The 26,611-nt window shown below is 36.3% G+C and overlaps 1 protein-coding gene across 3 annotated transcripts in view; it reads left to right on the top strand.

The window, feature by feature from the left end:
- Window positions 1-26,611, top strand: part of CSMD3 (CUB and Sushi multiple domains 3) — a 684,352-nt gene that overhangs the window by 233,045 nt on the left and 424,696 nt on the right. Inside the window, exon 7 of one of the 3 annotated variants that reach the window (XM_074577703.1) lies at window positions 20,410-20,718. The exons of the other annotated variants lie outside the window; for them this stretch is intronic. Coding sequence (XP_074433804.1) covers window positions 20,410-20,718 — 309 coding nt within the window. The remainder of the gene's footprint in view (window positions 1-20,409; window positions 20,719-26,611) is intronic. 3 annotated transcript variants of the gene reach the window in all.

Below are 26,611 nucleotides of genomic sequence, written 5' to 3'. Positions count from 1 at the left end.
TGAATTGTCTCCTGTCTAGAGATAGGAAAGTTACTCTTTTTTCCATAGAAAAATCAGATTTAAAATTCTGTTCTGCAGTATGAATGTGGAAGTGACCTATGCAGTGTCTTATGTTAGGAGTTATTTCTCATTGCTAAATAAGATCCTACAGTTTTTACTAATTCCCGGTATAGGTAAGATTGAGGACATTTGGCTTTACTCTTCAGAACTAAGTCTAAGATTATCTAATTCCAGAAGTAAAAGTACCTTTTGAAAAGTATTCCCCAAACTCCTTAGTAAATAAGGAGTCAAATCTATTTAATTAAAGTTAATATTTTAATGAACTCTACTCCCAGTAAGGAATGAAAGAATTTTCTGAACTGCCTTTTCAGTTTCCAGCTACACTTTCTCCACCTTGGTTCCAGTCAGTGGACCTTTTAATAATTCAAAATATGTGCAGCTTCATTTGTGTACTGTATCAGTAGCAGTACCAGAAAGCTGAAAGAATTTAACTTTCTTTCCCCACTCACAGCCACCTGGAAATTAATTAAACATAAACTTCCATTTAACAAAGCGTTTTCACTTAATTGCAGCTGAGGCAATAAACCTTGCATACTAGTGAACATTATTATATGGAATTTGTTGATCTGTAAAATGATTTATTAGTACCAAAGAGACTCTCAGTTAGGTAATTTCTTCAGATATTCATTATATCAAATTTCCGTGACATTCATATTTGAAAGAAAACTTGATAAAAGCCCTCTGAGAACCATGTTGGTCATATGTTCTCTGTTTCTAAGTCTGAAAATTGCCAGAACAACAGTAGAATAGCAGTGTAAATACTAAAATGTTTGTAGTATCTCCTAAGAGTGATTTATTTTTATATATATATTTAATTTATTTACTTGTTTGGTTTTAGAGATGTCAATACTAATTTATTTTTTTTTCTGAATCCTGTATCAATATTAACATTGTTTTACCTTTTCAGAAAATGAAATTTGCCCACATAGTTTAATGCATTTTCAATTCCAGTGTTATTTTTTCAAAAAGCTTATATGTTTTGGGGTTATTAACATGACCCATGACTTTTCCTGAATGTCACCTATCTTTAGCTAATTTACCAAGTTTTATTCATGAGTGGTAAGATGAAGTTTACCTGTGAACTGAGGTATGAACTGAGAATTGGGACTAGGAGATGAAAAAAAGGATGGGGGAAAAGAAATATTTGTATCAGGAATGCCCAAAAAAGTGAGCTGAGAGTTCATAATGGAAAGTAATACGTAGAAGAAAGACAAAGAGCCAAGTAAAGTCATCAGAGTGGATAGTGAGGCTTGTGAGGAAAACATTTAGGTGAGAAGACCAACAGTAATAAGCAGAGTGAACCTGAAGGGAGTAGTTATGACTTATTGGATAAGAAAGCTTCTTGTACAATGCATAGCCTGGTTGGAATCTAGTCTTTACTAGTTGAGAAAAATTGGCTTGAACAGGTAGCCAGGACAAACTGTGGAAGGTATAAGATGATGTGTGCAGAGGGAAGGTTCAAAAATTATTCTGCCAGTGTCCTGAAACTCCACTGCACAGCTGTGAATATGTTCTTTCCTGCCATGAAATAGCTGAAACCTACCAGAAAACTTTGGGTCAACAAGATGTTTTTTGCACTGTACAGAGTGGACTGAGGATCCGTTAAAAATCGTGTCATGCAGAGTTGGCTATAATTCCTTTCTATTGTCATTTTGAAGAAGTTAAAAGGTGATTTGTGAATGACACACAAAATTTAATTTACCTTAAGAAGTATCTTCAGTATCATAAGATCATAGGATAATTCAAGTTGGAAGGGAACCTCCTACTCAAAAGAAGTTGGTCATTGAGATAAAGTTATTGCTCAGGGGTTTATCCAGGCCTATCTTGAAAAGTCCAAGGATGGAGACTGTATAACATCTCCAGCCAATCTGTTCGCAGATTGACTGTCCTCACAGGGTAAAAATTTCTCCTTCTATCTGCTTGGAATTTCTCTTGTTTCAACTTACACCCTGTCTTCTTTTCCTCCCACCTTGTATGTCTTGGAAGGCTCCTTTTAGCCTCCCCTGAAGCTCTTTTCTCTGGGCTGAACAAGTCCAGCTTCCTCAGCCTCTCCGCCCAGGGCAAGTGCTCCAGTCCCAACCACCTTGGGGACCATCTGCCAAAATCACTCTAGTTTATCAATTTCTTCCCAGAGTCCGTTCCTTTTGGTGAGCCTCAAACTGGACATGGAACTAACAAGTGCTAAATAGAGGTGAGGATAATCCCTTCCATCAGTGTATCAGCCATTGCTTCTGTTAATACAGTTCAGGATGGTGTTCACCAGGACACACTGCTGGCTCACATTCATCTTGCTGTCCACCAGGACCCATGGGGCCTTTTCAGCAGAAATTCTCCCCAACCAGTCAGACCCCAGCCATTCCTGTTGACAGGGGTTGAATTTGACGTTGTTTATTTTCCTAAGATTCCTTTTGGCTCATTCATCCAGCCTGTCTTTAGTGCCTCTGGATGGCAAGCCTGCTTTCAAACATATCATCTATTCCCCACAGTTTGGTGTTACCTGCAAACCTAACGAGAGCCACTCCATAGCCTCCTCCTGCTTGTTGATGAAGATATTAAACAAGACAGGTCACAGGATAAAGTCCTGCGGTGCTGCACTTGTTACAATCGTCCAAGAATAGTATAAACTACTAACCACAAACCTGTGACCCTTACCAATTAACCAGGATCTGTGCTTCACAGAATCATATAATCATAGGATGGTTTGGGTTGGAAGGGACCTTAAAGATCATCTAGTTCCAACCCCCCTGCCATGGGCAGAGACACCTCCCACTAGACCAGGTTGCTCAAAGCCCCATCCAGCCTAGTCTTGAACACCTCCAGGGATGGGGTCTCAACAGCTTTTCTGGGCAACCTGTTCCACTGCCTCACCACCCTCATAGTGCAAAATTTCTTCCTCATATCTAATCTAAATCTACCCTCTTTCAGTTTAAAGCCATTACTCCTCGTCCTATCACTACATGCCATTGTAAAAAGTCTCTCCCCAGCATTCTTGTAGGCCTCCTTCAGATACTGGAAGGCCACTATAAGATCTGCCCAGAGTCTTCTCTTCTCCAGGCTGAACAACCCCAGCTCCCTCAGTCTGTCTTCATAGGAGAAGTGCTCCAGCCCTCTGATCATCTTTGTGGCCCTCCTCTGGACTCGCTCCAACAGGTCCATTTCCTTCTTATGTTGCGGGCTGCAGAGCTTCAGGGCAGTGCTCCAGGTGAGGTCTCATGAGAGCAGAGTAGAGAGGCAGAATCACCTTCCTCAATCTGCTGGCCACGCTTCTTTGGATGCAGCCCAGGATGCGGCTGGCTTTCTGGGCTGTGAGTGCACATTGCTGGGTCATGTTGAGCTTCTCACCAACCAACACCCCCAAGTCCTTCTCCTCAGGGCTGCGCCTAAACCACTGCTTCCTAAACCATCGCTGCATCAATCAATTTATCTTTAAGTGACGGGGGTCTCAGAATTTTAGTGATGTGGCCTTCCTGCCGTACTTGCAGGGAATTCAAAGACCTTAGCTTGTGTTGCTTCTTTGTAACTCTCTTTGCATAGCAAGCACTGCAAATGTATCTTAATTTGCAAATAAAATGATGGGATCTGTTCATCATTACTATTGTCAGTAATATCAGCAAGCTCTTGTGTTCTAAGGTTGTCAGTATCATAGAATCATAGAATCATAGGGTTGGAAGGGACCTCTGGAGATCATCTAGTCCAACCCCCCTGCCAGAGCAGGGTCACCTACAGCAGGTTGCACAGGAACGCGTCCAGGCACGTTTTGAATGTCTCCAGAGTTAGAGACTCCACCGCCTCTCTGGGCAGCCTGTTCCAGTGCTCTGCCACCCTCAAAGGAAAGAAGTTCCTTCTCATGTTTAGGTGGAACTTCCTATGCTCAAGTTTGTGCCCATTACCTCTTGTCCTGAGCCACCCTTGTGTTGGCTCAGACATTTACATAGTCACAAAGGAACTGCACCAGGAAGTGATACAGATAAAAGTGGTCCCCGGGCACCACTGAAAAGAGCCTGTCCCCATCCTCCTGACACCCTCCCTTTAAGTATTTAGAAGTGTTGATAAGATCCCCCCTCAGCCGTCTTTTTTCCAGACTAAAGAGACCCAAATCCCTCAGCCTTTCTTCATAAGAGAGGTGTTCGAGTCCCCTAATCATCTTGGTAGCTCTCTGCTGCATCCTCTCCAGCAGTTCCCTGTCCTTCTTGAGCTGGGGAGCCCAGAACTGGACACAGTACTCCAGGTGCGGCCTCACCAAGGCAGAGTAGAAGGGGAGGATGACCTCCCTCCACCTGCTGGCCACACTCTTCTCGATGCAGCCCAGGATGCCATTGGCCTTCTTGGCCACAAGGGCACATTGCTGGCTCATGGTCATCCTGTTGTCCTCCAGGACTCCCAGGTCTCTTTCAGATGAGCTGCTCTCCAGCAGGTCAGCCCCCAACCTGTCCTGGTGCATGGGGTTATTCCTCCCCAGGTGCAGCACCCTACGCTTGCCCGCATTGAATTTCATAAAGTTCCTCTTTGCCCAACTCTCCAGCCTGTCCAGGTCTCTCTGTATGGCGGCACAGCCTTCCGGTCTGTCAGCCACCCCACCCAGCTTTGTGTCATCAGCAAACTTGCTGAGGGTGCACTCTATCCCCTCATCCAGGTCATTGATGAATATATTGAAGAGGACTGGGCCCAGTACTGACCCCTGGGGATCACCACTCGTCACTGACCTCCAACTAGACTCTGTGCCCCTAATCACTACCCTCTGAGCTCTGTCTTTCAACCAGTTATCTATCCACCTTACTGTCCATTCATCTAGCCCACTCTTCCTAAGCTTCCCTACGAGGATGCTGTGGGAGACCGTGTCGAACGCCTTGCTTAAGTCAAGGTAGACCACATCTACCGCCCTCCCCTCATCTATCCATCCAGTCATGCCATCATAGAAGGCTATCACATTAGTCAGACATGATTTCCCCTTGGTGAATCCATGTTGAGTACTTCTTATCAGAAGCTTTCTTTTCCTCCACATGCCTTGAGATGACACCAAGAACAAGCTGTTCCATCATCTTTCCAGGGATGGAGGTGAGGCTGACCGGCCTGTAGTTCCCTGGCTCCTCCTTCTTGCCTTTTTTGAAGACTGGAGTGACATTGGCTTTCCTCCACTCCTCAAGCATCTCACCTGTTCTCCAGAACCTTTCAAAGATGATGGAGAGTGGCCCAGCAATGACTTCCGCCAGCTCCCTCAGCACTCTCAGGTGCATCCCATCGGGGCCCATGGACTTGTGACTATCTAATTGATCTAATTGATCCCTCACTCAATCCTCCTCAACCCAAGGGAAGTCTTCTTTCCCTGTTACTTCCCCCAATGCCTGGGACTCCTGAGGGTTGGGCTGAGCAGTAAAGACTGAAGCAAAGAAGGCATTCAGTAACTCTGCCTTCTCTGCATCCTCCGTCACCATGGCTCCTGTCTCATTCAACAGTGGGCCCACAACTTCTCTGGTCTTCCTTTTGCTTCCAATATACTTGTAGAAGCCCTTCCTGTTGAGCTTGACATCCCTAGCCAGGTGTAATTCCAAGGCGGCCTTGGAATATTAAAAAGTATATTAAAAGCATTACATAGTTCTCAGATTCATACTTATAGTGGTTAAAAAAGAACTTCCTAGTGCTTTTTAAACTAAATATTAGGAGTAGAGGACAAAAAAGAAAACGCGCCGCTCTATAAATCTACGTGCACCTTGACCTCTGTTGTTGCTCTGGCCTTTCTGCATTTCAGAATAATATAGCAAAGTTGAAGTAAGTTCAGAAAAGATAGCAAAGATCATCAAACATATAGATTATTTCCTGATTGAAAAGTGATTCACTAGTGTAGGACCTTGCAGCTTGGAAAATAAATAGAGCTGTGGGAGGAGGGGAGATACACGGATTGGAAAGTCACGAATCACAGGGATAGTACTGGAAATAGTTATTATGTCTGTTTTGGATGCCAAAACTGAGGTGCAAACCAGTGAAATAACTTGCCCAAAGTCACCCAAAAGTAGTAGTAAGAGTAGGACGCTGTGTCTTTTGAGCCTCAATCCAGGGCAGCTGAAAACGAGGTAGCACTAACCCTTCCACTTTTCACAAAGCTGGCAGAATTACTGAGGTAATGCTGATTTAGTTTATAGTACTGCATTGGTGTACTGTGACATGTACAAATACTTGTGAAGAGAATCTTTGACTTGAAGGTCATATATTCAAATTAAATAAAGCTGACAGAAATATAAAAGGGACCGGGCATACTTCCTGAAAGTAAAACAAACTGATGGTTTTTCTACTTTCTTTCACCTGTCATTCTCTTCCCTTCTCTTCTCACTTAGTAAACTTGGTATTAAAGACAATACCATTTAATTCCTAATATATATGTCTAGTGTATAGGTGTAAAAATTAGGCAAATAGTGTATGCGGGTTTATAACTGGAAATATAAGAAGAAAGGTTTTCTGTTCATTTGTACACAGGCTGGTGTTGGGTAGTTTTTCTTTTCATGAAAGAGATATAAAAGCCACTTGTTTAAATAATAACATTCCCCTGGAAAGTTCTAAAGCCTATATCTGTGAAATAAATTAACAATAAAAAAAAATATAATTTGAGCACACTGTTTTGACACATAGAGTAAACCGGTCATTAGTAGTTAAGCTAAGAATCATTCAGCTTCCCAATGATTTCAATGGGAATTTATGAATATCAACCAACCTGGAAGAAATTAATCCTTTTACCTCTTGTGGAGACTATCACACTGTTGTTTTTTGAGGGTTTAATTGACATTTGAGTATCCCACGGTCTTTGTACGGGAGCAAAATATTTCTTTTAGCACTTGGCTTTGTAATCATCTTGTGTTTTTAATTAGTATTTCATGGGGAAACAAATTTACTCAATACTTGTTGAAAATTCTCAGTCACTGCTATCCAGTAACTTCTTCATAGATGTGAAAGAAGTTACTTTGGAACTCAGTAAAATCTTCCAGAAGGTCCTGCCCCTACAGAGATGAATTTATGTGAAGTAAATATCTAGCGATGGAGGTAAAACTGTTCACAGTTTTGACAGAAGCCAAATCCTAAGTAGAAACAACCAGAATCTAATGAGAGACACAGATAACATGATATGCTATAAGCATCAAATAGAACTTCAGTTTAAAGAATGAGCATTTCAATGTTTTTCCAGACCCATTCAGAAGGTTTCTGATGTCTTTCATAGTTACACTTCTGAGGAGAGAAGGATTTGTAATGGAATTTTTTCCTCCCAAAGCAACCCAACAAAAGTTGCTGGCAGTAAGAAATGCTCACAGAATTCCAGGAAAGACATGTTTTATACAAATTGGTTTCCGTCAAGATAAGTTTACACAAATCATTCTCAAATCATAGCACTGTGAGTTAATTTGTAAAGGAGAAGATATAAAACTTGTTTTAGAGATACCTTTTATAATTTTTTCTGGTGTTAATCCCAGTAACATTTAAGTGATAGTTATTTTAACTCATTACCCACCAAGGACCTTGAATTCTAAGAAATTATATATGCTGCAAGGAATGCTACATTCCTGTGTAGAAAAACATAAAATCTTCTGCAGATAAAAACACAGAGAAACTGTTCTTTTTTATATTTAGGATTTTATTTTTCCTCAGAGATATTAAGAATAGAACATTACTCATATAGAAGGCATAAAAATAAATGAATGGAAATAAATAAAAATACAAACAGAAAAAAATCATCCTAGTGATGATCATAGCATCCCCAATAAAATTTTATACCCCAGAAACCCATGAATTGTTGCATAATGCATTCATGTGAAATTGGGAATTGCTGCCTTTCACACAAGAGAAGGTTTATAGAATATTCATATTCTGGTATTTATGATAGCACAAAGAGCATCTAAATCCTGTACAGTGCATCCTGCTTTCTTTTATTTCTTACTGTGTCAGTGGTGGACCTTAGAATCCTGTAAATTTAGTCTATTGACTTCCATTTCACATATTTTCTTATGTTGTCTTTTTCCTATCTCAGTAATCTCAGTGGGATTCAGAGAGTAAAGCACATGGAACTTCCTCATATTCTCTACAGTACCTTCTTCTCAAGTGTCTGATCCTGGCCTTAGTATTAGTAGGCTGTAACATTCCATTTTTATTTTGAGGTTGCTTCGTTGAAAAAGTATCATGATTCTGGTAGAATGAATTAGAAAAGCTTTTATTCTTTATATGCAGTATTCTTACATAATCTTTCTCTTTAAAAGAAAAAAATTAAATTCAGAAGCATCCTAAATTCAGTGCAGCTTCAGCCTTTAATTTGTAGTTTTCTAGAATAATGAAGTATGAACAATTCTGCACAATGTCTTTAAGTCTTCTCTACTTTCCTTGTTTGAAGTATCCGCTATTTAGAAAGCATCCCACAATATCTTATGCCACATTAGCTTGCACTAGTTTCTGCATTTCAGCCCCCTGATTCTATGGGCTGTTATTTATGCTTTTTTTTTCCACCTAAACAGAATAAACCTTTTTACTGTAAATGTGATTGAAAAATAGAACAAGTTTCCCAGGAAGGTGTGGGAGACTCTCTCCCTGTAGAGACAGAGACAGGACATGGACTGGACACTATTCTGAGCAACCTGCTTTAGTCAACCCAGCTTTTAGCAGGTGGTGGTGGACTAGGCAATCTCCAGAGATGCCTTCCGACCTCAACCATTCTGTGAAGGCCTGAAGTGTTCAGATATGCTGAGCAACCAATCATCTCAAAATTTGACCTCCTTAAGTTCTATCAGCGGCCATTTCTGAAAATGAAATTGCCATATTTTTAGACATGCCAATGTATCTTTCTGCTGTAGAAGATAGCTCTTTGTGAGCATTTCTCTGTACAACATAATACACTGCTGAGGAAAGACAGTTGCGATAACTGACATAGCTATTTTGGATATTAGTAACCATTTTAACTGTTAAAAGAGAACTTAGTCGTCATCGTATTGTGAGGCAAAACTGCCTGAAATGCTCATTAAGGCAATACATATGTAAGTCTTTAAAGAATACATTTGAAATTTATTTTAATGTGTAAGCATTTAGCTTAAGACATCTTGAAATTGTTGGCTAATGGATCACAAGGGGCATCTCACAGGGAAGCTTTTCCTGAGGCAAAGCTCTTGTTTTGCACTGGATGCCCACTTCATAGCTCAAAAGTTCACTTAACTGCCCACTTGATGCTGGCAGCACATAATGTTCTGCAGGAATAGCTTTATCTCTGTAAAGTCTAAGTGGATTTTGAATCAGTTTCTATACAGAAGCAACCTTCTTCCTTCCCAGAGAATTGTTTTCATCTCACTTAGGACTTGACCTTTCTTAAAAAGTATTATTTTTTAGCCTGTCCTGACCTTTTAGATAAAACCAAAAAAATAAAAGATGGTACAGTTTCATTTATAAATTGTTCAACTTTGCATTACTTATAATTAACATTTACTCTGTTTCAAGATTGACTTCATTTATTTATTCTGAGTGATAAATAAGAGATGAATAATGCTTCTTTTTAAATATAATGGTTTGCTTTGTTCATAGGCATTGTATTTTTCATAGTGATTAAGAGACAGTAATTGTCAGGGTGCAGCAAGGGTCGATGGCTCCCTGGAGGCTGGTGAGCTGGGGACACAGGGGATCTGCGTGGGGGCCGGCAGTGCAGGGCATTGCAGCCAGTGCTGGTCCCACTGTCCTCAGCCAGGGAGCAGAGCAGGCTGGGGGGCAGATGGAGGCATACCCTGCCCTGGGCATCGGGCACCTCCATGGGACTGGGGACAGGCCAAGGCCAGGCAGGGACATTGGCCCCAATGCCAGGCAGGGCAGGGCTGTGGGGAGCTGGGGACCAGCACTGCTGGGGTGTTGCTGGGGCAAGGGCTGGCGGCCCCAGGCTAGGGATGCTGGACCCATGGGCATGGGTGGGGGCAGGCCCAGGGGACGCTGGGCAGTGCTATTTAGGCCCATTAGAGCCCTCAGAGTCCTGACAGTCAGGGAATAGTACTTCAGTGGTATAAGATACATACAAACATAATTTACGTTTGGTATACAAAACTTCAATTCTAAAGTTAGTTGGATTGTAATGCACTTATATAGTATAATGTTAGACACAGAATCTTGTTATGACTGAAGGGAACAAAATTTATATAAACTTGACAACTTATTGTTATTCTGATTAAAGTTTTAACAGTGTGGTAGTCTAAATTATCTAATAATAAAAGTCTTCATAATAATAGTACACTTATAAAACTTAAGAACTGCTTTCTACTCTCCACTATTTTTCTCTTGTCTTATTTTCACACTATTCACTGTGCCCCTGGGGTGGGGATTACATGAATTGATAGCACCTGAGGGTCTGTGTTGGGATGAGTGTGATACTGTTGGTAGTGACAGGGACAGAGGCGGCTTCCTCTTCAGTCTTGGAGCTCAGTTGTTTCTTTTTATACGTTTTCGTAACACAGGCTGCTGCTTTCTCATTGTTCTTTACTAAAATCTGAAAGCTGCACATTAACCTCCCTCATCCTCAATAAGTATAAAGGGCTGTTGCTTTTTATGTGGTGACTATGTGGCTTTATCAGAGCTTTACTGTATGCAGTATTCTCAGAGCACAACATTCCTGAAATAGAAACAGGTCAGGATATATTCACTTAACCACTAAAAATTATCAAAACTGGTGAAAACACCCTCAGGCCAAGGCAAGCCTGCATGGGGTCAACACAAATCCTGTGGCCTTCTATTACTAGCCAAGGATGTAATGTCAAAATTATACTTGTTAGGCTACAGTCTTCAGAAATTCTGTATCATTCTCCATTAATTTTGCTAGACACAAGTAGAATAAACAATGGAAAAGATGTGCTTAAGTATTAAGATTTGTATTCTTTCCTATGCAATGAACATATACGGAGTGGTATTAAGGTAAACTGGCCTTAATTGATACCTTTTCTGCAAGTTTGTCTTTGTCATTTGTCTAGTAAGTGAACAGCCTTTCTAAGAACTTCATATCGTTTCTAACAAGTACTAATCTGTTTATAAACAGAGAAAAAAAATATTAGCTCTTAAATTTATCTTCCCTGTAGTGAAGATTAATACACTGGATACATTTCTGAAGTCTTAAATTACTTTATTAATCTTTAGTATTTTTGTCAAATAGCTCCTTGATGCCTAATACTGGATTTAGAATAGAAAATTTGGGCACTCAGCCTGCTTAGGGCAAAGATTAGATACCTGACCTAGATATTTGAGAGCAATGATACAAAGGTTTTTTGATATTAAGAGTAAATGAAAGAGAGTTATTAGTGGTTTTATCATTCATTTTTTTTCCGTGCATCTGAACTTCATTGAAAAACTAAAAAGTAGGAGTATCAAAGTCCTATCAATATATAGTTCCAGCTTTAGCAAGTATTGTTCTATATGGAACCGTATATTTGATTTATGCATGCTAGTTTACTTGCTTATAGCACTGAACAGATATTAGACAACTAATGTTAATAACCCTGTGGCAGTAAAAGGAATGTGTGAATTTCATTTTGTTGATAAGAAATGAGAGCACTACAATATAATGGCATGTCCCAGGTAACGCAAGAAACAGAATTAGAAACCAGAATCTTTAAATTTTAAAATTATGGAAACCTCCGATTAAATGTCCATCATACATACTCACACACACACATATATATATATAAAAAATGATATATAAAAAATTTTGCGATAGTTTTTAACTTGCTTTAAAACCTTTTTCGTTTTGTTTGTGCTGGGTCTTTTTTTGTTGTTTTTTTTTTGTTTTTGTTTTTGTTTTGCTTTTTATTTTAAGGCAAGCTGTAGCACACATACCAGCAATAAATTAAAGTTGCAACATTTTTCCTGTTATTTCTTGATTCTTCTGCTTAGAATCTTGGAAGAGGATGCTTTCCAAGACTGTTCAAAAATCCAGTCATTAAAATCCCATTCCTGAAGGAGTGGAGCAGCAGGTTCTGTTCTGGGATATGGTCCAAGCTAAGTACAGTGGGTTATATTTCGTACTGCAGAATGTATAAAATGCATTCAGTTCCCTTTTGTCCTAAATAGTTCCTGGGACAGAAAGAAACATCTTTTTTGTTACATGGTTGCTATGTACATTGCTTTGTACATAGTCTGTACATAGTCTTGAAGATGTGCCTATCTGATGTTATCCTATCTAAGGATAGGATACTTACCCTAAAGGGTAAGTAAATCTTTCTGTTGCACTGATTCACACGAGAAAATGACAAATAAAATAAAGATGTAAGACAATATTGGCAAGGCTTTTTAGCTGACAAATATAATAAAGGTACTCTTTTGTAAGATGAGTACTAGTAAATAGGCCAATAGATGTGAATACATTCCATTCTCAGCATTTTATCATTTCTTTCATAGATTCCTATAAGATTGTTGAAAGAGTCTTGAAAAATTTATAAGGTTTTTTCTATGTTTATGATTTGTATGATTCCATCTTGCATTGATGCACTCCTCTTTTGAGAAGAAAGCAAAGTATGACAATATCTATGCAACAAATGATCACATGAAAATAATTCTTTTGTATTTCAAATCACTGCTTTCTCATTTACAAACATTTATTTGTGTTAAAGTTTGGTTTTAGTTTTGTTTTTTCTTAAAAGTAATAGGTCTTTAAAAAATTATTTTCTCACTGAAGTTAAACCAACAGAAAGAACAGTATCCATATGTATGCTTATGTTGGTCATTTTCATATTGTTTTTCTAGTAAACAAACATATATTGCTGGAATAAAGTCTATTACTTGGATAGCTATATGTAAAAGGAAAAAAAAAAATAGTTCTCTGTCTGTGTCCTGGGTTTAGTGGAGGGGAGATAAATCATGTTAATGTGTTCGGCATTTCTATATTTTCAAAAACTAGAAGGTTGATTTTGTCTGGATATAAATTCAGATTTTCAAATGTAATCAGTTTGATAAAATTAAGATAAATAAATTTACCATATTTTCAGTATCTACTTAAAAAATTTCAGGTGATCGTAAGTTCACTGAGAGAAGCATCTGGAAAATCAAGGAGACATGCATTTATGTGTACCAAAGGATGACAAATGTCTTTATCACCTGCATCCCTGAAAATTTCTGGTCAATGCTTGAATGTTACTTTCAGACTGTTCTGGTATATGCCTTACTGCAGCAGTTGATTTACATTTAAAATTAATATAAAAGATGGAGATAAAGAGAAGAAACAAATAATGATAAAGCAGTTGAAAAAAAGAGAGAGAAAAAAAAAATGCAAGGAAAAATAAGCATTAGAGAATGCAGTAATGCAAAGAAGTTCCTTTCTGGTACCAAAAAGAAATTAAAATTAAATTCTGAATCATTTCACACAAATTGTGGACAATATGAAAACAAAAGGAAGCAAAAAGTACATGTATTATACTTCTCTCTAGACAGCTCGTGGAGTCTTTGGTATTTGGATAAATCCAGGGATCATTGCCTGTTTGAAATGAAGTCTAGAAACTTGTTTTGAACCATATTTTTTCAGTCATGCATTTTTTTAAATCCACACTTTTATTTCCTTCTTGGATATCTGGGAACTGAAAATCTATTTGGTCTGAAAAGTGGTTTATGTCAGCTGATGTATATATTTACACTGATTTTATATTCTCAAATGTATATTTGTGTTCCAGATTCTTTTCTTTTCTATTAATTACTTGTAAATCAGCAGAAGCAAAACTGGAATTTGAACTTAAGAGCAGGTAAAAATACTAGAAATTTATGAAGAATAAAAAGAGATTTGTGAAAATAATAAAGCTGGAAGGACTTAAAAAATAATATTTTAAAAGAGTCAAATAAATTGTTTTATTTACACTAACTTGAAAATTCCTTTAACAGATCCACAATACATTCTTCTAATTAGGTTTGTAACTTTACTGGAAAGTCTTGCAGGCAGCAGATATTTAATGACAGAGAACATCAAAGAGAACAGTTAATTATGATATTTTGTTATCAAAAAATCCCCTGTCTTAATGGGATGCACTGGTCACGGCAAAGTTAGTTAACTGTGGGAAGGTTTTAGGTAAGGATGCTAAATAAGCCTTCACTGAAAGTCCTTGAACATCTGAAAGAAGAATGAAGAGGGAATATAGTGATTACTCTTTTTTGAAATTCTATATATAATTGTAACCACCTCTTTTTTTTTTTTTTAAATGGAATATGCATTTCATTTTTCCTTAAGACTATCAACACTTCTTTCTCAATTACCCGTTGCAAAAGGATAGAATGGCTTACTTCTCACTGTTAAGATACAGGAGAGAAATCTAAGGCTGATCTCATTAGCACTTTAGTATACTGAGTCCCATTTAGGGTCATCTGCATTAAGGACCTTTAACTTTGTTTGGGAGGACTGTGATTGGATCATATGTGTCACAAAGACTAATAGAGTCCTGCATCTTGTATTCATCCTGAATAAACAAGATGGTGAATATTCCTATTTGCTCTCACATTTTGAACTCAATTTGATTTTTAGGAGTTAATCAGCAAAACTAATTCTAATGAATTAGAGTAGCTGCTGAACAGTAGCCTTAGATCCCATTTATTTGGTCTTATGAACAATTTGCCAGTTTTCATCTGTTCTGTTTCATCTGCTGAAGTTAAAAACATGTACATTTAGAGGATAGTCATAAATGGGCCATACTCTACCTAGAGTCCAGTAACAAGTGGAGTACTGGAGGGGTCCATTCTGGCACAAATTCTGTTCAATGTGTTTATCAGTGAGCTTGAATCAGTGCCAGAATGCAGTCTCATTGGATTTGCAGATGATACCAAAATGTCAGTAAACAGTCAATGTAGTTGAGGACAGGGTTGCCATCCATAGAGATATAGATAAGCTGGAAGAATGGGCCAGCAGGATTCTTATGAAACTCCACAAGGGCAAATGTAAAGCCCTGCACCTGGGTAGCAAGAACCCCTGGCAACAGGACTGGCTGATAGCAAGGAACTCTGCTGAAAAGGCCCTGTGGGTTGTGGCAGACAGCAAGCTGAGCATGACCCAGCAATGCACCCTGGCAGGAAAGTGGGCCATCAGCATCCTGAGTTATATTAACAGGAATGTTGCTGGTAGATCAAAGGGAAGGATTATTGTCCTTTACTCAGTGCTCCTGTGACCATGTCTGGTCACATGATAGTGCATCAAGTTTTGGACGCCATGACAGGAAAGATGAGTTCTTTGCTCAAGCAAGTTCAGCGGAGGGCTACCAAGATAGCTATGGGCTAGAACACTTGCCCTAGGAGGAAATGCTGAAGGAGCTGGGCTTTTTCAGCCTGGAGAAGAGGTGAAAGCTAATAGCAGCTTCCAAATGCCTGCAAGGGGGTTATTGAGAAGACAGAGCCAAGCATTTCATGGTGGAGCATGGTGTGAGGATGAGAGATAACTGGCAAAATTTGAAATGAGATCTTCAGGCCAAATATAAAGAGAAACTCTTCTTCTGTGAGGAAAGTCATGCATTTGAGAAAATTGCTCAGGGAGATTGTGCAGTCTCCATCCTAGGAGGTTTTCTCCAGACCTAATCAGATAAAGCCCTGAGGAACTGATCTGACCTCGTGGCTGACCCTGTTTTAGGTTGTCATGACAACAAGAGACCTCCTGAGGTCTGTTTTGCCCTGAGTTATTCTATGATCCTTTAGATAAAAATAGTTTTAATCCCAATGTTTTACGAATCAAACTCAACTACAGAATGTTCACTTTTTTTTGATCTGTTTGACCCCTAATCAGCATGGTATTACAAACCAGTGGACAAATAAATAGTATTAGAACGTTTGTTTATTTCTCAGTTGTCTCTGAAATAAAAGCAAATTTAGAAAACCTTTAAAACTTTTGCCAAATACTTTGCATCTCAGCTTAATGGTGGACTTTCAGCTTAGTCAAATTTTACTGTCCATGTTTTCTGTCTTTGGAATTATAATATTTGGCTTGTAATAACAGAATTTACAGTAACGTACTTCATGTCCAAGCTCTAGTTAAAATGCCATTACGCTGGAAATAGTTTCTTTCAGTTCGGTCGATGGTTAATATATGAAAGCATGGTAATTGTGTAATTCCACAATGTCACTTTAATTTAGTGAATTAATTAATTTTCCTTAAAATCCTTTCTCTTTGAATCCTGCTAAAACATTGTATCTCGTAAGAAAGAATGGCAGTTAAATATTGGCAGTTAATTATGTTAATTTTATGAAAATACCTGAATCTTAAATCATGTGTTAGTGCATGTTGACTAATCATTGATGCTTTAGCTTATGGAAGCTTATCGAAGCTTGTGGAACTGTAGGAGAGAAATAATTCTGGTAAAATAGGATACAACAGCCACAGCTGAAATCTACGCCTTAATCTGGGATTGAACACAACATGTTAATATAGAATAGAGCTCAAGCATCTAAAAAGAGCATAAAACTCAGGTTGTCTTGTCTGAAATTAATTTTTGTTAAGAAAACAACTTATTTCTAAAGTGTATAGAGATTCAAATTAAGATCTATAACAAGAATGTCATTTGTCTGATTCAGCTTTCTGACACATAGGAACTATAGTGACTACTTTTTTTCAGGCCTACAGGTTCTAAAAGTTGTTAAATTTTAATTTAGTATTAGCACTTATAACTTACATTAATACATTTTAAATATCTGTAGTGATCGGAGAGGGAAGATACATTGTTTTAGCATTCCCCATTTTAAAGGGAGGCCTTCCCAAGTCATAGTCTTCTAAAAGGGAAGAAATAATTTTCAATAAAAGCATTTTCATTGTATTGGATACCATTTTCTGGCTTTTTTTTTTTTTGCTGATGAGTGCTTCTGCAGAGTGGACAAAGGTATTTGTTATCTCCCTAGATTATTTTATTCCCTCAGGGATTATGTGTAAAAAGTGATTCCATTAGACTAATTTAAATGAGAACTTCCACTATGAGTTTTATCTGAGGTAAATTTCCTTTGCTGCCATGTTTACAACAGAAACCCTGTGAATAGTTGTAGCATATTGCATATGCAAAGTGTGTGCATCTAGCACAGATTCATAATCTATTTTTGGAGTTTTGTCTCAGGCAAATGTCAAAGGCTCTTGCCTCTTTCCTTTACTAAAAATGATCCTGGAATCAGGAGCAACCTCCACTCTTATATAAATAGAAAATTTTATGGGTCTTCCATATGTTTGCATTATCCAAAGTTTTAGCAGTTACAACACTTTTGAGTAGTGGTTCATTCAGACTAGTTTTCTGAACTGAATTGCTCTGTAGATCATCGGTTTGATCTCCTTCAGCTTCTACACAGTTGTGAATTTTTATCTGTAAATACGGCTTCAAATCTTTCCTCATCTAAGCAGTCTAATTTGACACATGAAAGGGCCTGAGTTATACCACTTATAATCTGTTCTCCATCCACAGGGACTCACATAGAGCAAGGGTTGTCCAGACTAGTAGATCTCAGACTGCTTTAGTCTGGGCTGGTCAGGTTCCCTTCCTTTGTGAACCCACGCCCCGAGCAACAATTACTCTTTCTTGCCTCCGCATCCCTATTGCTTCCTCCCATGGTGCAGCCTGGCAGTTTCTCAAGACTCAAATTTTCTCAGTTACTGACTGTGAATTCAAAGTGATGACCCACCTCTGAGTTGACTTCAGCTCACTGAAAACTGTTGGTTTAAACTTTATCCAAAAGAGCAGAAATCAGACTTCCTTTCTTCCTTCTTTTACTTGTTTTCATTGGGAGTTTGGCTTTTGTTTTGTTTTGTTTTGTTTTTATTTTTTTTTTTAACCAGAATATTAAGGGAAAAGAATATGAGGGAGTGGGGTAATTTCATGTTTGAAATTACAATTTTTGAACAAGTCTCTTTGACAAACTGAAATGTCAGATTTGACTGCGAATGACTGAAGTGCCCACATAACATAAGTGTTTCAATTGGTCTAAACCTGTTTTCATAGAATCCTAAGACACCAAAGTTCATGCTTTTATAGATTACAAATGAAATTTAGGCAAACGTGAATGCATCTATTCTATGCAGTAGCTGATACTTACCAGATTGTTTATACATGAGATGAATTTTGTCTTAAAGTCTTCTATGTAAATCACACCACCCTGTTTACCTTTTACTTTTTACCTTCTGTGTTAGTTCTTTTTTCGAGTGTAAGTGGATTTAGAAGCCTAACAAGTTAGGTGTTTTGCTTGAAAGTTGCCTCTGTATCAAAGTAGTTCAGTACTTTTCAACGTATAAGCTTTGAAGCTTTAAGTAAGCATATTTTTCTTATTTTTTTCTTTTGAGATGAACTTTCTCTTAACTTGTTTTCAATTAAAGTGCTGTGTATCTTTAAAGCACTATGATATAGCATGCCATTTTACTGAGATTATGAATATAATTTTGCTTTGAGTTTGATATTAGGAGCAGGTGATGGCCTGTTCTTGTATATTTGCTTGCATGACAAAGATGCGTCCACATAGATTTTACTTTAATAGTAGTGGTCATGTAACACACAATAAGTTTTCTTTGATTTAATCGACATTATCCTGTTCCAAAATATCTCTTGACCATGCACTTGTATTTTCTGTGTTTTAATTTTGATACCAGTCTGTCAAATTTATTGTATCCTGAATCATAACTAGCCTACTCTTTTGATATTATTCATTGTTGTGACAATTTTCTTCTTTTATTATGAAATAAAGAATAAAACATGTCTAGGTCTATTTTAGTTACTTATACCGCTGTCATCATAAAACAGTAAGTAGGTTTTGGTTCAATCTCTGGCACATAAACCTGGAGTGTTACCTGCTACTTTTAAGGTTGTCTAGTTTGCAGGGGGAACCACCACTGGATGATGTAGAAGTGCTATACTGCAGAACCGATATTAAGACATTAAATGTAAGATAGCAAAAATAATACATACCTACAGCAGGGCTATTAGTTGTCTGTATAACACTTAAGTATTCTGTTGTGGTAGTATTTTCTTAATAGTACAGCAAAATAAAACATTTTCAGCTTAAAATTTCTGCAGTAAACAAAAGAGTCTTTATTAGCAAGAATGAGTATTTTTGACATTAGGATCTGTTTATTTATACAGTACATTTGATAATTCTGTCAAGAGATTTGATATATTTTGTGCATGAAAGGTGCTACGTACTCCTCAGTTCCTCTAGGATTCTTTTTTCCATTTGTCAGTATATAGATTCTTCTAACAGTGTCAAAACTCTGGTTTGTTTCCGTCCTGTCATCACCACAAGTCTCAAAGTCTGTGTGAGAGGACAGCTCAGAAGTAAAAAATGTGGAATATTATTGTTTGAATGACTGTTCAAGAGCCCCTTAATCATTGTCATGGAATGAAAAAGCCATGCTTCAAAGATACTGGTATAACAAAGTACACTCCATTCTACATCAACTTTTTTATGTTAATTTTTTGTTATGAATTTTATTATGCATTGCCCAGCCATTTATTCATTCTAGTCAAGCTGGAGTTGCTACTGTGTTAGATGTTCTGAATGCTGACAGGTGAGAGAGTTGGCCTCCGAACATTTGCAGCCAAATCTGAGGAACGGGGAAGGATGAAAAGGTTAATAAAATAATAAAAATCCCCACATGGGTTATATATTTTAGCAACTAGACAAGTTAGAAGTGTTAATGTTTTCACAAGCAGTACATGGACAATTTTTTAACTCATCCAACATTTTGTGGGTGGTTTTTTTGAGTAAAATAATCCATCCTATTACAAGAATCAGAGAGCAAAAAGAGAATTACAGATGCAATGTCCAATATGAAGTATAGATGATTATGCCTAGATGTTTTGTTTAAATCTGTACATTTTACTATCCATCTACCCTTGGCTTTGTATCAAGTCTGAATGAGCTTTTAGAATCCTGTCAAGCTTTGATGAAAAGAATCAAACGTATGAACATATTTGGCAGTCTTATTAGCAGTTGGAGTACAGAAGCTTCGCCTACTACCTAGGTTACTACGTAATGCTGCTGTATCACTCCTCGATAGGGCGGTTATCACTTTTCTACATGTGGGGTCCCTTTTAATGATATAGCCATATATTTTGCTGTAGCCGTGCTGATTTCAGAACTGCATTTGCAGGGGTGGAAATTATGGGCTGTCATTCTGACTGGTACAAAAGTTTATACTATAAGTTTTTGAGGACATTTTAAAATAATCATGTGATATCACTGCAATTACAAAATGTTCACTAGCATTAAAAAAGTTCTGATTACTTCAAATTTTTAAATAAAGCATATCAGCTTTCCCCTTTTCATGTCAGTTGTCTTTACTATGTTAAACAGAAGGAAATGTAATCTCTTAGGTTGATCAGGAAAACACAATTCAAAAGAAAAAGTTAGCATCCAGTGCTACTGTGTGTCCCACAGGTTCTTCCACTTTGATCAAAACTGCCTCCACTGGTGAGTTAGAGGAGCATATTGCCGCCACTACTGGTGCTATTACTGTTGCTAGCACATCTGCTGATGTTGCTGTATCCAGTGCAGTGACCACCTATAGACAACCTTCTGAAGAGCAACAAGTTCAAGCTATGAATATAAGAAAATCAATTCTGGAGTCGGCCACTTCCAAGGAAGCACTCTCTCTTCATCAAGCAAATTCACAAAGCACAAGAAGACGACCAAGAAATGATGAGCAGATAGAAAGAACTAAAGAACTTGCAGTTGTTACTCATAGAGGTATTGGATATTATTTTATTTGTGCCCATGTAGTTATGGAAAAATATTTTGTATAAATTAAAAGTGGAAGGTCAGGCATTCATTCAGGAAATGTAATTGAACCAAATGGGAAAGGGATTAAAACTGTTTAAACTGAGTTCTAGTGGGGCAGCCAGATGGAAAAATGAAAATAATAATAATATTGTCATAGTAATTTAAATTAATTTGATTTATAAAAAGACAAAAGGGAAAGATAAGGCATTTTCTTTTGATGCCACTTTATAGCTTATATCATTATATTTCACTATCAAGCCTAGTGTAAGTGAGATTTGATGAAAGTCTAGAGAATTGAGATTAAAATATTAATCTATTCTGCATATGTATTTAGATATAATCAACTATAGCATAAGAATGTACTTTATAAATAGCTGCTTTGTTCTAAACTAATCGGTGATGCAGTTGTAATCATCTCTTCTACTTAAATCTTCAGCAAAATTTTGGCTTTTCAAAACATCTGCACATTTTTATTCTATCAGACATGAAATCAATGAATGAAGCAAAGTTTAGAACACTAAGGAATTCAGTTGCAAGTATTAAAGTAGTATAGCTAAAGATTTGTATTTTATGAAGATATATAATCTGCCTATATGAAGATTTTAAAATCTTCCTATATTCAGAAGATTTAATCCTCATGCTAAAGTACTAATAATGAACAACATCTGGAGTATAAACAAAGCATTATTTACTGTGTTGAAAGGTAAATGAAGATATCTGAAACATGATGCTGAGAAATTTTTATTGTGTGTTAATCCATTGTTTCATGTTATTCTATTGTGCATGAAGAATTTATAAACAGAAATATATGGAGGAGGAACATCTATAACACAAGAAATTTGTAGAAGTCTCATTATATGGTTCATATTTTGTAAAGACTACTTTAGATTGGAGTCTGTTGTCCTATTGGATCAGATAATCACCAAATATAAGTTATTGTAGCTTCATTTACTAATACCTGTTGAAACAGCAGAGCTGTAGTTCTAGAGAATTTTAAAACATGTAATTTAAGTAGGATAACTGAAAAACAAGCACTATATTTGTTTTGCATATGAAAAAATCATTGAAGAGCTATTTGTGTTTCATTTGTGTTCAGTACAAATTTGAAGTATTTTTGTGGTTATCAGCATATAAATGAATAGAGTGGTTTGTACTGGCTGTGTGGCGGTGCATTCACTTCAGATCAGTTTTGGTCAATTTAAAAAAAATCAGGCTTATTTTCAGTTATAAGGGAGTATCTGAGGGCCTCTAATAATCTCATCTAATTTAAAGATGTAAGAGTGTACTAATTTGGCAGTTAAATTTGGCAGTAATTGTGATATACATACAGTTTCTTCCATCTCCTGTTTGTAATCATTACACTACAATGTCCTCTCCACTGTTTTTGTACTGTCCTTTTCTTCTCTGACCAATATTTTAGTACAAGATATAGGTAAAGCACATAATTCTGAATTACTTTGTCGTATTAAAGTGCCAAATCTTACATTATCTTAAGAAAAGGAAAAGTTAAGAGACCAATATACTGCTAAAATAATGTTATGGTGCTTATTTGTCACATGTTAAAGTAGTACTACAGGTACTAAAAGGTACCACAGCCAACAGACAGATGAAGTCAGTCTTGTAGAGACCTTACTGGAGAAGAAAGCACATACCTAGTTCTGTGTGCAGTTTATTCCCTCATGTCACATTTAAAGTCTTGATTTTGCTAGCATTCTTTAAACAAAGTCTTGTAAATATTTTTTTTTCTACTGTAGCATACATGCAGAACAGTATACATGTATATGCTATTAGAATGGGTATTCATATACTGAGCACAAAAATTTGCATTTTTGCTTGGCAAACACCAATATTTAATAGTATACTTATAACAGCCATGAAAATATATCAAATTGACCTTCATTAAGTAAGCTGCAATGGTCTTCCATAAAATATTCCTCATTACAAAGACACAGACATAATTTGAAGGAATGTTTGTGAATGTCAGACTATTGTTAATTGACTTGAAGAAATTTCCATTATGGGAAGATATTCCACAGGTGTTTCTGTGGAGTTTCCTGTAGGTTCCTATAGAAGTATTTTAGCATCTCTTTGGCAATGAAATATGCACAAAAGCATGAAAATTACTTGTCTTACTCTGCATATTAAATTACTATGGAGCTATATATAAAAAGTATTTAACAAGTTTATGTAAATTCCTTCTTTAATTCCTTCTCTATTTAATAGATATTAAAAATTATTTTTTACTTTAGAAATATATTTCTTCCTGTGCTCTTGATCATATTTTAAGAATTATATTCCCAAATCTATGCAAATTAATTAATACTTGAAAAGATAAAATTTAATTACTAAATATAATTTACTACAACTTACTATACCATATCTCTGTATATTTAAAATGATAAAAGTGTAGTCTACATGTAGTCTTCGATGTAGGCTATTTTGACAATGTTGCTAGTGAGACCAGAATAGTGCTGATTTATGACACGTTAGCATTCATGCAAAGTGATAATTATAGAATGAGTCATATCGTTGCCTTCTTAAGGATTGTTCTGTGAGTAAGAACTTTCAGAATGAGTAAACAATAACAACACTGTTTTGTTTCCTAAACTGATATTTTTTGAAGTGTACGTATGAGAGAGATGTATAGAGAGATCTAGAAGTTTCTATCTATCTAAAATTAAGCTGCTTGGTGTAAATTAGTCTACCACACTTACTATCTGGACTTCAACAATAATTGTAGGTTGTGTCAACAGCTGGCTGAAGCGTTTCTTCTTTAAACTTATGAGTAGGAAATCACACAAGAGGAGACCACTTTGTGTTCTGGCTATATATGAAAGGAAAAAAGAACCCTAGATGCATTTGGTGAAATACTTCCATTAGAGATAGGGAAGTACAAGTATTATTTTATAAGGCAACAGTGAGATCTCATGAGGAATACTGTACATGATTATAGTTCCTTCATCAAAAAGAATTCAGACTGAATCGGATGAATAGAAGAACTATAATGGTGTTACATTGTTCTGATCATCCCACCTTACAAAAGAAAATGTAAGACAGGATGAAAGGATAAGTATTTCAATAAGTGAATGCCAGTATGTGGAGAACTTAAATAAGGACAAATGACTATATAATATATAAATAGATACATCAGGGAGAGGAGCAAGAAGAGTTCTTGTTATTGGAACGATGAAGCTTTCTGCTAGAAAGAGGCAGTAGATGAAGAGTGAAGAGCTTACTTTCAAGATGGAGCTTGATAGGCTAATATGATAGCTGGAAGAGAAACACGGTATCTTTTGGGTCCTGAGTTCTAATGACACCAAGCACTCAAACTCAAGAAAGCGTCTCTTCCTCTATTCAGAAGTAGAGGGCAAAAAAGGAGGTCCCTAACCACTTCCATTCACTTAAATCTAGAAGCTTCAAATGCCAAGCATTCAGTAGCAATTTATGTGGATAATACAATCACAGTTTCTCATATGATCTGTCTTCTTCAGATGTGAAATTAGGAAGGAGATTAAATGTGATTTTTTTCCCCTTGTTTATTTTCTGCGTAATTATTTCAGTACTGTTACCTTGATCATAACATTAGTGGAGGCTAATTGTTGGTCTTTTCTACCATCTGAGTTTATTATTCAGAGTTTAATAATGCTATTAGTGCTATTGAATTGTTTTATAATTCATATCAACTGTATCTTTTCTTTTTTCAGGCTGTAGAATTTTTATTTCAGTATATGCAAACATCATGAGAGATGTTTTAGATCTTTTTCTTATGAGTGCTTTTATAGCATACTTGTACTGTCTAAAGATGTGCTAAGAAGCATATGTCCAAACGCTGAGAGGCATTTGGACAATGCCCCTAATGACATGCTTTAACTTTTTTTCAGCCCTGAAGTTATCAGACATTTGGACTAGATGATCATTGTAGATCCCTTCCAAACTATTCTATTCTATTCTATTCTATTCTATTCTATTCTATTCTATTCTATTCTATTCTATTCTATTCTATTCTATTCTATTCTAGTTCATTTTAATATGGAAGTACACATGCATCCTAATTAAATACCCCTGAGAATAATGGAAATCTTATTTTTGGTTTCAGTGGCAACAGAGAACAAGGAGTACAAGGATTTCTAAATAAATCTTAAGACAGAAGCAAAGAAAGAATAAAATAAATGTGAAACCTGATGATGTTCATACAGCAGAGGTTTCTATCCTTTCGTATAATTGAGAAGAATCATTGATCTATCAGCGCCAAACATAATCAAGTCTGATTCTCACTTTTGCTGACATGATGTTAAACTCTGGGGTTTTTAAAAGTACCACAAAGTGAGTTTAAATAATTTTACGAAGTGAATTTAAATTTTTTTAAAAGACTCTTTAATTCTACTGAAGGAGTATGAAGTGGATTGAAAATGAAGTATCTCCAGTCAAGTCACTGGAGCTTTGCTCTTCGTTGTAATGAACCTGGGTTTCTACCCCAGAAATAAATAAGAACTAACTCCTTCTACATAAGGCGAACTCAGTATAAACAATTTATAGTAGTCATCCTTTTTTCGCTTCTCAATGAAAAGTGATAAAGTTTGGTTGTATCTTTTTATTCAGCAATCATGATCAGTGGAGACAATTGAACAGTGGTTTAATTTCTATATTGAAAAATGATGAAATAATGTACTGTGCTTTTTTTCCAACAAACTACGTATTTGCAAAGAATATTTAGAGTATTGACAGGCATATAACTATATGCACCAAGAAAGTCACAAAGAGGAAAAAAACTATATACACCAAGAAAGTCACAAAGAGGAAGAGACTGTAATAATTTTTAAGACATAATGGATTTTAATATACTATTAAGAAATCCTGCATTCTAAGACAATATCCATCCCAAAGGAATTTCTAAAGTAAGACTTCTGTACTACAGTCACAAATGAGTCTAAGGTGCAAGCAATGTAACAAGACCACTTCATTCAAACAAGACCATTTCATTCATAAATGAAATATAGAAAAATTCAGTCTGAAAAGGACATATAAAGGTTGGAGGAAAAAAATTGCTTATCAAACTCAAACTCAAATAGTACCTGAAAATCTTAATGGATGAAACTAGTCATTGTGTAGCACTTCAAAAAGTGATTCAATGCTTTCCTTAGGATCTTACATCCTGTTTATTTTCAAGAGAACTTTATATTCCAACACATTTTATTACTCAACTTCTATTCTCCTTCTAGACAGCAGAGGTCTCATCAGGCATTTGCAAATTTTTAACTGTATCTGCTCAGTTTGAGCATTAAAGTATAGATATACGTTTTGATGATTTTATTTAGCTGTTTGTTTTCAAAATCTTACTTTTATTGATATCTCCATTATCTTTACTTTCTCTATATTTTCAACTCAATTTTTTACTAACTTTCCTATAAACCCTTTATCATTTCTCTATCCTTTCCCCATCATTCTTTGAGAACACTTATCTGTCACACTTTCCTTTATACTTTTTGATGTCTGACTGTGTAGTATCTTAGTAATAGCCAAGAAAAATGAATTAGGGAGAAAACACTTGTGTGTTTCCCATTAAATCAGCATTTTTTTTTGCTGTATGTTACAGGATAATTTATGATGGTAGGAGGCAAGAATATTTTTAAACAGATTTTTAAAGACTTGTAAGATTGTGAGGAATCTCATGTCATAAACACAATAATCTCTCGTAATTAGATGCTAATGAAATTTCTGAAAACAAAAGGAATTAAAGAAAGTAATTTAATTCTCTATTTTTTTTAAAGATTCGGTGAATGACAGAGCACTACTTTGGGATTAATTGATGTAAAATTTATAAGGATTTATTAGAAAATATATTCATATGTCTTAATTTTTA

This window comes from Larus michahellis, chromosome 2, assembly GCF_964199755.1.
Source record: "Larus michahellis chromosome 2, bLarMic1.1, whole genome shotgun sequence".
Lineage (NCBI taxonomy): Eukaryota > Metazoa > Chordata > Aves > Charadriiformes > Laridae > Larus > Larus michahellis.
The sequence above is the reverse complement of the archived record's forward strand: the minus strand, read 5'-3'. Positions and strand labels throughout refer to the sequence as shown.